At 33.7% G+C, this 12171-nt stretch overlaps 1 protein-coding gene across 1 annotated transcript; it reads left to right on the top strand.

Annotated features, from left to right (window-relative positions):
* Nucleotides 1-4925: 4925 nt before the first annotated feature.
* On the top strand, nucleotides 4926-9037 carry LOC111789313 (serine/threonine-protein kinase BRI1-like 2). The gene has a single exon (XM_023670042.1). It carries the CDS (start codon nucleotides 5553-5555, stop codon nucleotides 8937-8939), a length of 3387 nt encoding a protein of 1128 aa, XP_023525810.1. The 5' UTR covers nucleotides 4926-5552; the 3' UTR covers nucleotides 8940-9037.
* The last annotated feature ends 3134 nt before the right edge of the window (nucleotides 9038-12171 follow it).

Raw genomic sequence — 12171 nt, 5'->3', positions numbered from 1 at the left:
GGTTGAAGGATTTTTAAAGATTTTTTTTTAAGTTTATAGGTATTTTATTAAGACGAAAGGTAAATTTTAAGGATAATTTTATTAATTTAGTTAAAATTATTTCACTATTTAAATTATAAAATTCAAAAATAGTTTTAAAACACAAAGTTTTTTTTGAATCATTTGACTCTAACATAAAACAAAATCTAAATTTAGGCGTTTTAAAATGGTTTTAGAAATAGAGATTTTAATATGTTTGCTTTATTAAAAAAAAAATCATCTTAATCTTTTGTTATACATTTTTATAATAATTGAATTAACCGAGGTATGTTTTAGTTTTTGGAGATTCAAATAAAGGAAAAATACATCAATGAATATAAAACATAATGATCATGATTTAAGATGATTAAGAAAAAAAATTTAAAAATGAAAGTTATTATCTATACTAACAAAATGTACGTTCATTTTCGGTGTTTCAATCATATGAAGACGTGACAAAAAAATATGGTTGTATTAAAAAATATTTTTTTATTTAAAATAATAAAATTTCTAACTTTTTATTACACGAATAATTTAAAAGTAGATGCAGATGTATCAATATTATAAACGTATGCAATAATAAAATGGAAGTTAAAAAAAACTTCTTTCCTTAAAACGACAAAGGTTAAATTTTTAAGTCAAAATATCAAATTTCAAACAAATTGTCACATCATATTATTATTAATAAAAATAAACTTTGGATCATAGACTTTAAATTCTAGGTATAATGGTGAATAATTAACATCAATGGGATTCACTTTTATTTGTTTTAGCAATAATAAATGAGATGTGATGGCATCAATATTTTATTTTTATTTCTTTAAAACCCATCGCATTCATAATTAAATTGGAGTTGATTTTAATTAATTAATAATGGCCTTTGTATTGAATTATTGAATCTCCTATACTACCAATTAAAAATATTAATTATCTAACAAATGGTGAATATTTGCATATTTTTAGAGTTTTTTTTTTTTTTTTTAATAAGAAAATGAAATATGAGGTTTAAATAAAAGTGTGTGTGAAACGAGGATAATGGGCTTTTTCTTTTTACCAAATGATTCGAAACGTTTTCAATGAGATTTATTCCCATTTTGTCTTGGGCTTGGGCTTGGTCTTGGGCTCAAGTTTTAATATGACCGGCCCATGTAATCCATTTCCCTATTAATTTTTAAAAATATATTTGGGATAATAGGAGAAATGACTCATTTAAAAATGGCCCAACCTAATAGATTTTATAATCATGCTAAACCTGATTTTTATAAAAAAATATAGAATCTATAAATTTAAATAAGATTTAATAAATAATAAATGATTGTCTAATTGTTTTTTTTAAATAATAAGGCAGTAAAAATGGTGTCTGTCTGTATATTTTTTATAACTACATCTTTGTATGTTTTAACCCATATGTATCCGGATCAGCTTTATAGTTTTTAAAACGGGTCTGTTACGAAGAGGTTTCCAAATTTAGGCTAATGTTGAAATTGTATTGATTCATCATCTACTATTTTTTATTATTATTTAAGGGTTTAGTTATTCATTTATTATTTTATTTTTAGATTATTAATTAATTAGATGAAATCTAATGTAAGAGGATTATTCAATTTAAATATAATATTTGGTAGAAGATTAGGTTACCAACTAATTCATTAATTTCAACTCATCAAAAGTCAAAACTTCCTTCAAATAATTAGTAAAAAATCAATTATAAATGTATATATAAAAACTATTTAAATTCCTAATTAGAAAGGGAATAGTGAGTAAAAAATATAGTAATTTTTTTTATTTTAATTATTTTTCTCTATTCATTTAGAAAATATTTACATATTATACATTGGTTGGAGAGAGAAACGTAAAATTTATTATAAGAGTGTTTAAATCTCTCATTATATTACATATGTAACGTGAGATTCCTAATAGATGCGATTTAAAACTTTTAAGGAAAACTCAAAAGAAAAAATATAAAAATGACAATATCTATTAACTGAGGGGAAGGCGGAAAGCTACCGGTGAGTAGAAGCCCAAAAAGGAAAGATTATTCAAGTGAGTTCCAGATGTTGGACAGATAGCGGGAATGGAACGTACGAGCTTATTTAAAATCAATTATGGAAATTTATAAATTAAATTGATAGGAATTTTGATTGGAAGCTTTTATTGATATATATATATATATTTTTTGGTTGATATAATTTTATTTTCTAAAAGAAAAAAGAAAAAAAGAGAAAGGTAGGGATCCTCAGCCAATCATTTGGATTGGTGTAAAAATCACATCAAATTGAATTGGTCTCTTGGCGTGCCATTCACGACAACACATTTCCCTTCTCTCCTTAAATTTCATCTCTGGCTACCTAAATCACCACCGTCTGATCTATTCTCTCTTTTTTTTCATTGCCACGTGTTGCAAATCTAATGCCCTGATCTACTCTTATCCATATCCTTTATGTTCTCCCCAAAAAAACAGTGGCTTTTATAGTATGAAGAAGAAAAGTGTGATTTTTAATAGTGTCACTACTCACTGGTCGCTGTTAGCTTTTTTCTTCTTTTCTTTTACTTTCTAGCTATAATATTAATGCCATTTCCCTTCAATTTCTTAACATTCTTTTCAATTTATTGCATTACTCGTGTTTATATGATTTTATCATTCGAACCTAAACTTGTGCTCGAGAGATAGCTGTCCATATACTGATAAGGGATGTATGGATTCTCGAGAAGAGAGGAGCCGAGGTGGTCCCTCCTGGATCCCACGAGTGAATAATAAGTTAGATCTACATTGGATCTCACCTAAATCGACCCTCTATCCTCTTGAGGAGAAGTTTGGTTTCAAATCCCAGTTCAAACAGGAGAAGTACGTCATGCTAATGTGCCTTTGATGATTTACATCTCAGGGTTAGGCGCTGATGAGCACATTGAATTATCCATGTGGCTGAGAGCCCTCACAGCCCAAGCACAACGACGCAATTATCAGGGGCGCGCTTTACCACTGAACTAATAGCCCGTAGTGCGAGCCTCCCGCTGGGCCGGCTATGCCAAAAGCGAGAGAAATCTCATCCCTCTCATTCCTTTTTTGTCCCTATGTCCCTTGAGACTAATTTGAACCACTAATCTAAACCATAAAAGTTTTATTGAGTTTGTTTCTTTTCTGTTGGGTTAAATTTTTGGAAAGTCAAGTTTGTAAGTTGACATTTTTTTGTTGGGCCAACCAAACAAATCCGAAAATAGGGATACAAGTGTGTGACTTATAAATATTTAATAAACTCAGCAACCCAGAGTATCAATAAAAACTCATATCAAATCACAAACAATATTAATTCCGAACGCTTATTCAAGTTCAATATCCGAACTTATTCATTTTTTTAATAATTACGAAAAATACATGTGATTTTTTAAAGTAAAAAATAGAGTATGGGGGCAGAATATTTGATGAGGCCAAAAATGAAGTCTGTTTCACATACTATGAGTAATGGCATCCAGTTTGTATCCCTAAAGAAAAGGAAATAAAAAGTGTTAATTATGGAGGCAAAGCCAAAATGATTATTAAAATGGGCACCATCATCTTCATCTTTGATACTCAGATCTTATATCCAATAATTAATTACCCATTTCTTTCTACCACTCTGTTTCATGCTCATATTCCCAATCACCATTATGATCATCACCTCTTCCTCTGCTTTGCCTCTCTCACCCACATACCCAAGATTTACACTAACTCTCCACAGAACTTCCTTCGTTCATGTCTATCATCAAATCAGATGCTTTCATGCTCTACATAAGTAATGAATCTCTGAGTACCTATAAAGTGAAGCAATGCGCCCCAAAACCAGATGCAAAAACAAATGAGTTTATGTGAGATTTCACGTTGGTTGGAGAGTCAAATGAAATATTTCTTATAAGCGTGTGAAAACCTCTCCCTAACAGATGAGTTTTATACTGTGAGGTGGTTGGAGAGTGAAATGAAACATTTTTTATAAGCGTGTGAAAACCTCTCCCTAACAGATGAGTTTTATAACTGTGAGGCTGACCGTAATATGTAACAGACCAAAGAAAACAACATCTGCTAGCAGTGGACTTGAGCTGTTACAAATGGTATTAGAGCCAGACGTTGAGCGGTGTGCCAACGAGGATGCTAGACCCCTAAGGAGGTTGATTGTGAGATCTCACATCAGTTGGAGAGGGGAACTAAACATTCCAGGTATGGAAATCTCTCCCTAGCAGACGCGTTATAAAACTGTGATGCTGATGACGATACGTAATGGGTCAAAACAGACAATATCTACTAGTAGTAGGCTTGAGCTGTTACCAATTGTATCAAAGCCAGACACGGGGCAATGTGTCAGCTAGAACGCTGAACCCCAAGGGGGGTGGATTGTGAGATCCCACGTCAATTGGAGAGAGGTACGAAGCATTCCTTATAAAGATGTGTAAACCTCTCCCTAGTAGACGAGCCGTGAGACTGGCGGCGATATGTAACGAGCTAAAACAGATAATATCTACTAATAGTGTACTTGAGCGGTTACAATTTCATTCACAACAGCTAGCATGTTAATCTAACATGTTAACCTAATCTCAGATATATTTCAGTCTCTCATGGTTCTTTAAGAAACGAAAAGTAAAGAAACAAAACAATAGAAAATGACCCAAATGAATGCATTCATGAGGAANAAAAAAAAAAAAAAAAAAAAAAAAAAAAAAAAAAAAAAACACCAAGACTAAGGGACCAAGTGAAAGCATCATTACCACTGCCTGCATTCATGTTGTTCCTTAGTGGGCCTTTCATTTCTTTACTCTGTGATCCTTTTTCCATTTTTTTATGTCATTTCCCGACTTTTTTGAAACTTCTTTTAGGGGGAATTTTTTCACCAATTGTATTGTATCATTGATTCTCCCAATTTTTCAGCATTTGGACCCACTCTCGACCACCATCTTCCCCATTGTTTCCCTTTCTTTTTCTTATAAAGAAAGGGCTCACTCAGCCTACTGTGATGATATGAAGAAAGTAGGCTTAGAAGCATAGGCTTTTGTGGGCTCAATATGAACATTACATGACTGCAAGGACTTGCCCACAAATACATCAATTTCATTGATATTGATATATACATATGCTTCCTAACATTCCCTATCACGCCTTACTGACAAAAATTGACATCTTGGATCATCCAATCGTTTATTCGTGTCTCTTTTAGAGCAAAAACTGTCTTTTAAAGCAGTGCCGATCATAAGATAGACCCTTTGTCTGTAGGGTAGCTGAGTTCTATTCCTTTTGACCAAAAGTAAATTCAACTCTTCTCTCATATAGGATACGCTTTCATTTGTACTGCAGAAGCCGTATCAGCACATTTTGCAAAAGAAAAACACACAAAGATGGCTAAAGCAAGCAGCTTGCTTCTTTTTTCTAAAGCTTCTCATCATGGTCGTCACCATACAACACATTCTTCTAAATCTTCACTGCTACCCTTAACTTTTTCTTCTTCTTTCTTCTTCCTTTAGGCAACAGTGTTTCTGAGCTTTGCATTTTCTGTGGCATTTTGCTTCATCCAATGGAAAGAATCCTCTCTACTTTGGCAATGATTTTTATCTTATTTGCTTTGGCTTCTTCAGCTGAACAAGAGGCTGTGAGTTCAATAAAAACTGATGCTGCAGCTCTTCTTAAGTTCAAGGACATGATTGACAAGGACCCAAATGGAGTGTTGTCCAGTTGGAAGCTTGAGAACAATCCATGTTCATGGTATGGAGTTTCATGCCAATCCGGAAGAGCAATTGCTCTTGATCTGAGTGGTTGTAATCTTGCAGGGAATGTTCATTTTGATCCTCTCTCTTCTCTGGATATGTTGTTGGCTTTGAATTTGTCTACAAATTCTTTCATTATAAACTCAACTACTTTGCTTCATCTTCCTTATAATTTGCAGCAACTTGAGCTCTCTCTTGCCAAAGTTGTAGGTAGTGTGCCAGAGAATCTTTTCTATAAGTGTCCAAATCTTATGTTTGTAGACCTTTCATTCAACAATCTTACAAGCTATCTGCCTGAAAATCTTCTGTTTAATGCTAATAAGCTTCAAGATCTTGATCTCTCCTACAACAATCTAACCGGGTCGATCTCAGGATTAAGAATATATGAGAATTCTTGCAGCTCTTTGTTGCGCATTGAGCTTTCGGGGAATCAAATTGTCGGTTCGATTCCGAGTGGTATTTCGAACTGCTCGAATCTGCAAACGCTTGGTATGTCAAACAATTTTCTCAGTGGGGATATCCCCAGATCTTTAGGGGAAATCAGCAGTTTACAGAGGGTGGATCTATCTCACAATCAGCTCACTGGTTGGCTTCCTTCTGATTGGAGAAATGCCTGCAATTCACTTCAAGAACTAAGGCTTAGCTACAACAACATTTCTGGTGCAATTCCAGCTTCCTTCTCTGCTTGTTCTTGGCTGCAAATTTTGGATCTTTCAAATAACAATCTATCTGGTCCTTTACCGGATTCCATCTTCAAGAATCTTGTCTCTTTACAAAGCCTGCTATTGAGTAATAACATTATCTCTGGATCATTGCCTTCATCCATATCTCACTGCAAGAATCTGCAGCTTGTAGACTTAAGTTCCAATAGAATTTCTGGATTGATCTCACCAGATATATGTCCAGGTGCTGAGTCACTTCAGGAACTGAAAATTCCAGACAATCTCATCGTAGGAGGAATCCCACCTGAGCTCTCACTGTGTCCACAGCTAAAGACAATTGATTTTAGTTTAAACTATCTGAAAGGCTCCATACCAGCAGAGCTTGGAAAGCTTCAGAATCTTGAACAGCTGATAGCATGGTTCAATGGTTTAGAAGGGAAAATACCTTCAGAATTGGGGAAATGTAGAAACTTGAAGGATCTTATACTTAATAACAATCATTTAAGTGGTGAAATCCCCACTGGATTGTTCAGTTGTAGCAATCTTGAATGGATTTCACTCACGAGTAATGAATTAACTGGTGAGATCCCAAAAGAATTTGGTCTTTTGCCAAGGCTGGCTGTCCTGCAACTTGGAAACAACAGTTTAAGTGGGCAGATACCAGCGGAGTTGGCAAACTGCAGCACTTTGGTTTGGTTGGATTTGAACAGCAATAAGCTTACAGGGGAAATACCACCTAGACTTGGCAGGCAGCTTGGAGCCAAATCATTGAATGGGATTCTTTCTGGAAACACTCTGGTGTTTGTTCGAAACGTCGGGAATTCGTGTAAAGGAGTCGGGGGCTTGTTAGAGTTTTCTGGAATCAGACCTGAAAGACTACAGCAAGAACCAACATTGAAGACCTGTGATTTCACTAGATTGTACTCTGGTCCAGTCCTCAGTTTGTTTACAAAGTACCAAACTTTGGAGTACTTGGATCTTTCTTACAATGAGCTTCGTGGGAGAATACCAGAAGAGTTCGGAGATATGGTTGCCTTACAGGTTCTAGAATTATCACACAACCAACTTTCTGGAGAGATTCCAGCATCGTTCGGTCGCCTAAAGAACTTAGGAGTGTTTGATGCATCATATAACAGACTGCAGGGTCATATTCCAGATTCATTTTCAAACTTATCATTCTTAGTGCAAATTGATCTATCTTATAATGAACTAACAGGGCGAATTCCATCAAGGGGGCAGCTCAGTACACTACCTGCAAGTCAGTATGCAAACAATCCAGGACTTTGTGGAGTTCCTTTGCCTGAATGCCAGAGTGAAGACCAGCCGGCGACAAGTCCTAATGTAGATGCTGGAAAAGGAAGAACAAAGCCAGAATCAGTGTCATGGGTTAATAGTATTGTTTTAGGTGTTCTTATTTCCATTGCCTGTGTGTGCATTTTGATTGTCTGGGCTATTGCCATGCGTGCAAGACGAAAAGAAGAAGAGGAAGTGAAGATGCTTAATAGTTTACAAGCAATACATGCCCCTACTACATGGAAAATTGACAAAGAGAAAGAGCCACTGAGTATCAATGTGGCAACTTTCCAAAGACAGCTAAGAAAGCTCAAGTTCTCCCAACTGATAGAAGCAACTAATGGCTTCTCAGCCGAAAGTCTCATTGGTAGTGGCGGGTTCGGTGAAGTGTTTAAAGCAACACTAAAGGATGGATCGAGCGTTGCAATCAAGAAACTGATACGTCTTAGTTGCCAGGGAGACCGTGAATTCATGGCGGAGATGGAAACCTTAGGAAAGATCAAACATGGAAATCTAGTACCTCTTCTGGGATACTGTAAAATAGGTGAGGAGAGGCTGCTAGTGTATGAGTTCATGAAGTTCGGTAGCCTAGAAGAGATGCTTCATGGAAGAGCAAAGATGCAAGATAGCAGAATTCTAACATGGGATGAAAGGAAAAAGATAGCCAGAGGTGCTGCTAAAGGACTCTGTTTCCTACACCATAACTGCATTCCACATATAATTCACAGAGACATGAAGTCCAGCAATGTACTTCTGGACCATGATTTAGACGCAAGAGTTTCAGATTTTGGAATGGCGAGGCTGATAAGTGCTCTTGACACCCATCTGAGTGTAAGCACACTTGCAGGCACTCCTGGTTATGTCCCTCCTGAGTACTACCAAAGCTTCAGGTGCACAGCAAAAGGCGACGTCTATTCGTTCGGTGTCGTCCTCTTAGAACTCTTGACAGGGAAACGACCAACTGATAAGGAGGATTTTGGGGACACCAATTTGGTGGGTTGGGTCAAAATGAAAGTCAATGATGGAAAACAAATGGAAGTGATAGATCCAGAGTTGCTTTCAGTGACCAAAACAAGTGACGAATCAGAAGCAGAAGAAGTTAAAGAAATGGTTAGATATTTGGAGATAACCCTTCGGTGTGTTGAAGAGTTTCCTTCCAAAAGGCCTAACATGTTGCAGGTGGTAGCCATGCTACGAGAGTTGATGCCTGGATCAACTAATGGAAGCAGCAACAGTGCTTGAATCAGATTTTCTTTTTGTTCACTAAATCTGATCCAGCTTTACCAACATGAACTTTGTAATATTTGTTTGAGTTGCCTGTATTCAATTCTTCTTTTGCTACAACCACCGTCTCCATTATTCATAGAAATAATAAGATAAAAGCTTTCAGACATGGAAAAAAAATGAGTGATATTAAGCTAAGCATTTCATCAAACAGATGGTGCGCACAAACATTTTCCCAGCATTAGTAACAAGTTTGAACCCATAAATCTTCTTCTTATAAAACCAGACCAAAAAATCAGCATATTAAAACAGTAACATGGCATCACAATCTGAAGCAAACAACATTTGGACCTATTTAGAACAGAAACAAATAACTTTCTATATGATTTTTCTATATGAATTAAGTAAAAAATTCAAAGGCATGTGAATGGTGGGCTCCTAGGGATATAAGGGCCCTCTTAATAGATGGAGACTGGGCTCTCAAAATCACCACTGCTTGGACTTCATGCAAAGTCCAAGAAATTAAGCTTAAACTATAGAGACTAATGGAGTAAGATGAGCATTTTAGGGTAATCTACTCACTTGTTAACCAAATCATCACTAATGAGTCATTTCTAACCCTCTCCAAATCATTTCTACGAGTCATTTCTAACCCTCTTCTCATTACTCAAATCGAGAAACGAAAAAATTTGTCAATTATGAAAAAAAAAAAGATTTATTGGACTATATCATCCCGGATATCCTACAATTTCGAGATCTAGTACAAAAAATTTATAATTGAGCTGGGTTCATTATTTTCGTTTATGTTTGTAACTAAATTTATTTATAATATATACAAAAGTTACATTTTTATAATATTTTTTTTCATTAAAAAAGGAATGAAATTTAATGTGTATCTTTTTCCTCAAATATATGTTCATACTCTTTTATATCCACGTGTTACTATAAAAAGTACCTCATTTATTGAATATATAGAAAATTAATCATTTTTTTTTTACATTCTTTTAGTATGTTTGAAGAAAAGTATTTTTAACTTTTAACCCACCAAAAGATACCACTTTTCTTAGTAAATTATATATTAATTTAATGTAACTCTTTATTATTATTATTATTATTAAAACAATTCTCCCGCACGAAATGCGTGTGAAAAATATTCCTTTAAAATATTTAATATAAAAGTGTAACAAAGATAACCTTAAAAACAATATAGTCATACATGAACACGATTACTCTACGAAGCTGTCATCCGTTCATGGGTATCTTACATTTATCTGAAAAAATAACAAGTAGAACCTATCATTTTAACAATATCTATTCATGGTTGAATCTGTAGTACTTTTAGAAAAAAAAAAATATATTACTGTAATAAGTCGAAAAAAAGTACTAATTTCTATTTATAATTACACTATTTAAGGCAAAAATTGGGTCTTTTTGCTTTAAATGATTCCAAGTTACTTTAGGCATCATTGATTTTGCCTCAAAAGGAGGATAAAAAAATTGATGAGCTTCAAGAATTTTATACCTTCCTCAAAATAATTGATTTCTAAAACACTATAATTACAAACATCAAATCTAAATAACTTTTTTTTTCTTATTAACATGTCAAATTTCAAAGAAGTTANAAAAAAAAAAAAAAAAAAAAAAAAAAAAAAAAAAAAAAAAAAAAAAAAAAAAGAAACCAACATTAACCAAAATAATAACAATTTCTCTTTTTTAAAACAACCCTCTATCATATTTAAAATTACATATTTGGTCATCCATATTAATTGTACTAATTAAAAATTAAATTCAAAATTTTGAATTTTTGGGTGCAAAATTAACTTTTAAAATTTAAATATATGAAAAGTGTAGATTGGTGTACATAATCAATTTCTTTGTTTGTTATTCTTGTATTTCATGCACTGAAAGGGCAAAAACGTCCATATAAATTAGGAAAATCCTATAGGCCTAGTTGGAAATTTAAACCCTACCTACTGCCCAACAATTAATGCCTTCATGATTAAAGGTAGAAGCCATATATATATATATATATTATATATTTGACTAAATAATTAATCATTATCTAAATTTTGTTTTCTTTTTAAAAAGTCATTTTCACCTTTTTAATGAATTTATGAACCAAAATCATTAATCTAATAGGCCAAAATAGTTTGATTTTCAAAATTTTCATGCATATTTAACTTTAACTACCCTATATTAGCTTTTAATATATAGCTAATTAGTCCTTAACTAGCTCATATTATTTAGTGCAAAACCACGGACAAATTTAGTGACCCGACGTTCCCCTACAATCCCTATAACATGGTCACGTTACTTACTTCTCGCTTCTAAGAGTGAACATTGTCCCCACAAATCAACACGAGCCATTTCAGCATGTTTTATCTTAAATTGCTCTAAGCAAACCATGCTTAACTCTGAAGTTCCTATGATCGAGGTATGATATAAGTAGCAACTTTCATTTCCTTTAAGTCGTTTTTAGTCATTCTATCTTCAAGATCACTCTCATTCAAATGTGGTGTACTCTTCATTTGCTTAGTTATCATACTTTTCTACTAATGTACGAGTCACACATGTGAAACGAATTAATCAATAAGTTAACAACAACCGACAAAGATGATGATTACAACATTTAAAATTTCAGAGGTATGATTGTGACTAACGTTATAATTCATCGACGACCAATGCAATTTCTTACCCTATTGTATTATATATATAAATAAAAAGGTAAGAAGAAGCATGAAGTCAGTGGTGGAGAGGGTCCAAAAAGAAGAAAGAAGAAGAGAAGAAAATTCTACAAGGCTATGATGTAAAAGGGAAGTCTAAATTGTGAGGTGAAAATGAAAAAGGTAAAGAAATAAAAAGTAAAAAGGTAAAAAACATATGGTCCCAACAAAGTAAATTCAAAAGAATGACTCAAAAAACAAACCTTTTTCTTCTTCTTCTTCTCCTTCTTCCTCCTTTTACTTATGCACACACTTAAAATCATGAACAACAACATCAAAAAAACATTAACTAACTTCCATGAACTGTTTAAGGAACACATAACCTTGTTTAACACGAATGTTACCAAAATAAGGAAGAAAAAAAAAACAGGGTTTTTGTGTGTTTGTGTGTGTGTGTGTGTGATAGATTGATTTGGATATGGATTTTGGAAGAGTGAGAGGGACGAGTGACTGAGCATGAAGAAAAGCAAGTGTGGCACTGAAAAACATGGTGGGTTTTTAATAAGCATTTACGTTTTACAAAGGAA

This window comes from Cucurbita pepo, chromosome LG01, assembly GCF_002806865.2.
Source record: "Cucurbita pepo subsp. pepo cultivar mu-cu-16 chromosome LG01, ASM280686v2, whole genome shotgun sequence".
Classification (NCBI taxonomy): domain Eukaryota; kingdom Viridiplantae; phylum Streptophyta; class Magnoliopsida; order Cucurbitales; family Cucurbitaceae; genus Cucurbita; species Cucurbita pepo.
Note: the sequence above shows the minus strand (reverse complement) of the source record. Positions and strands in the feature narration are given on the sequence as shown.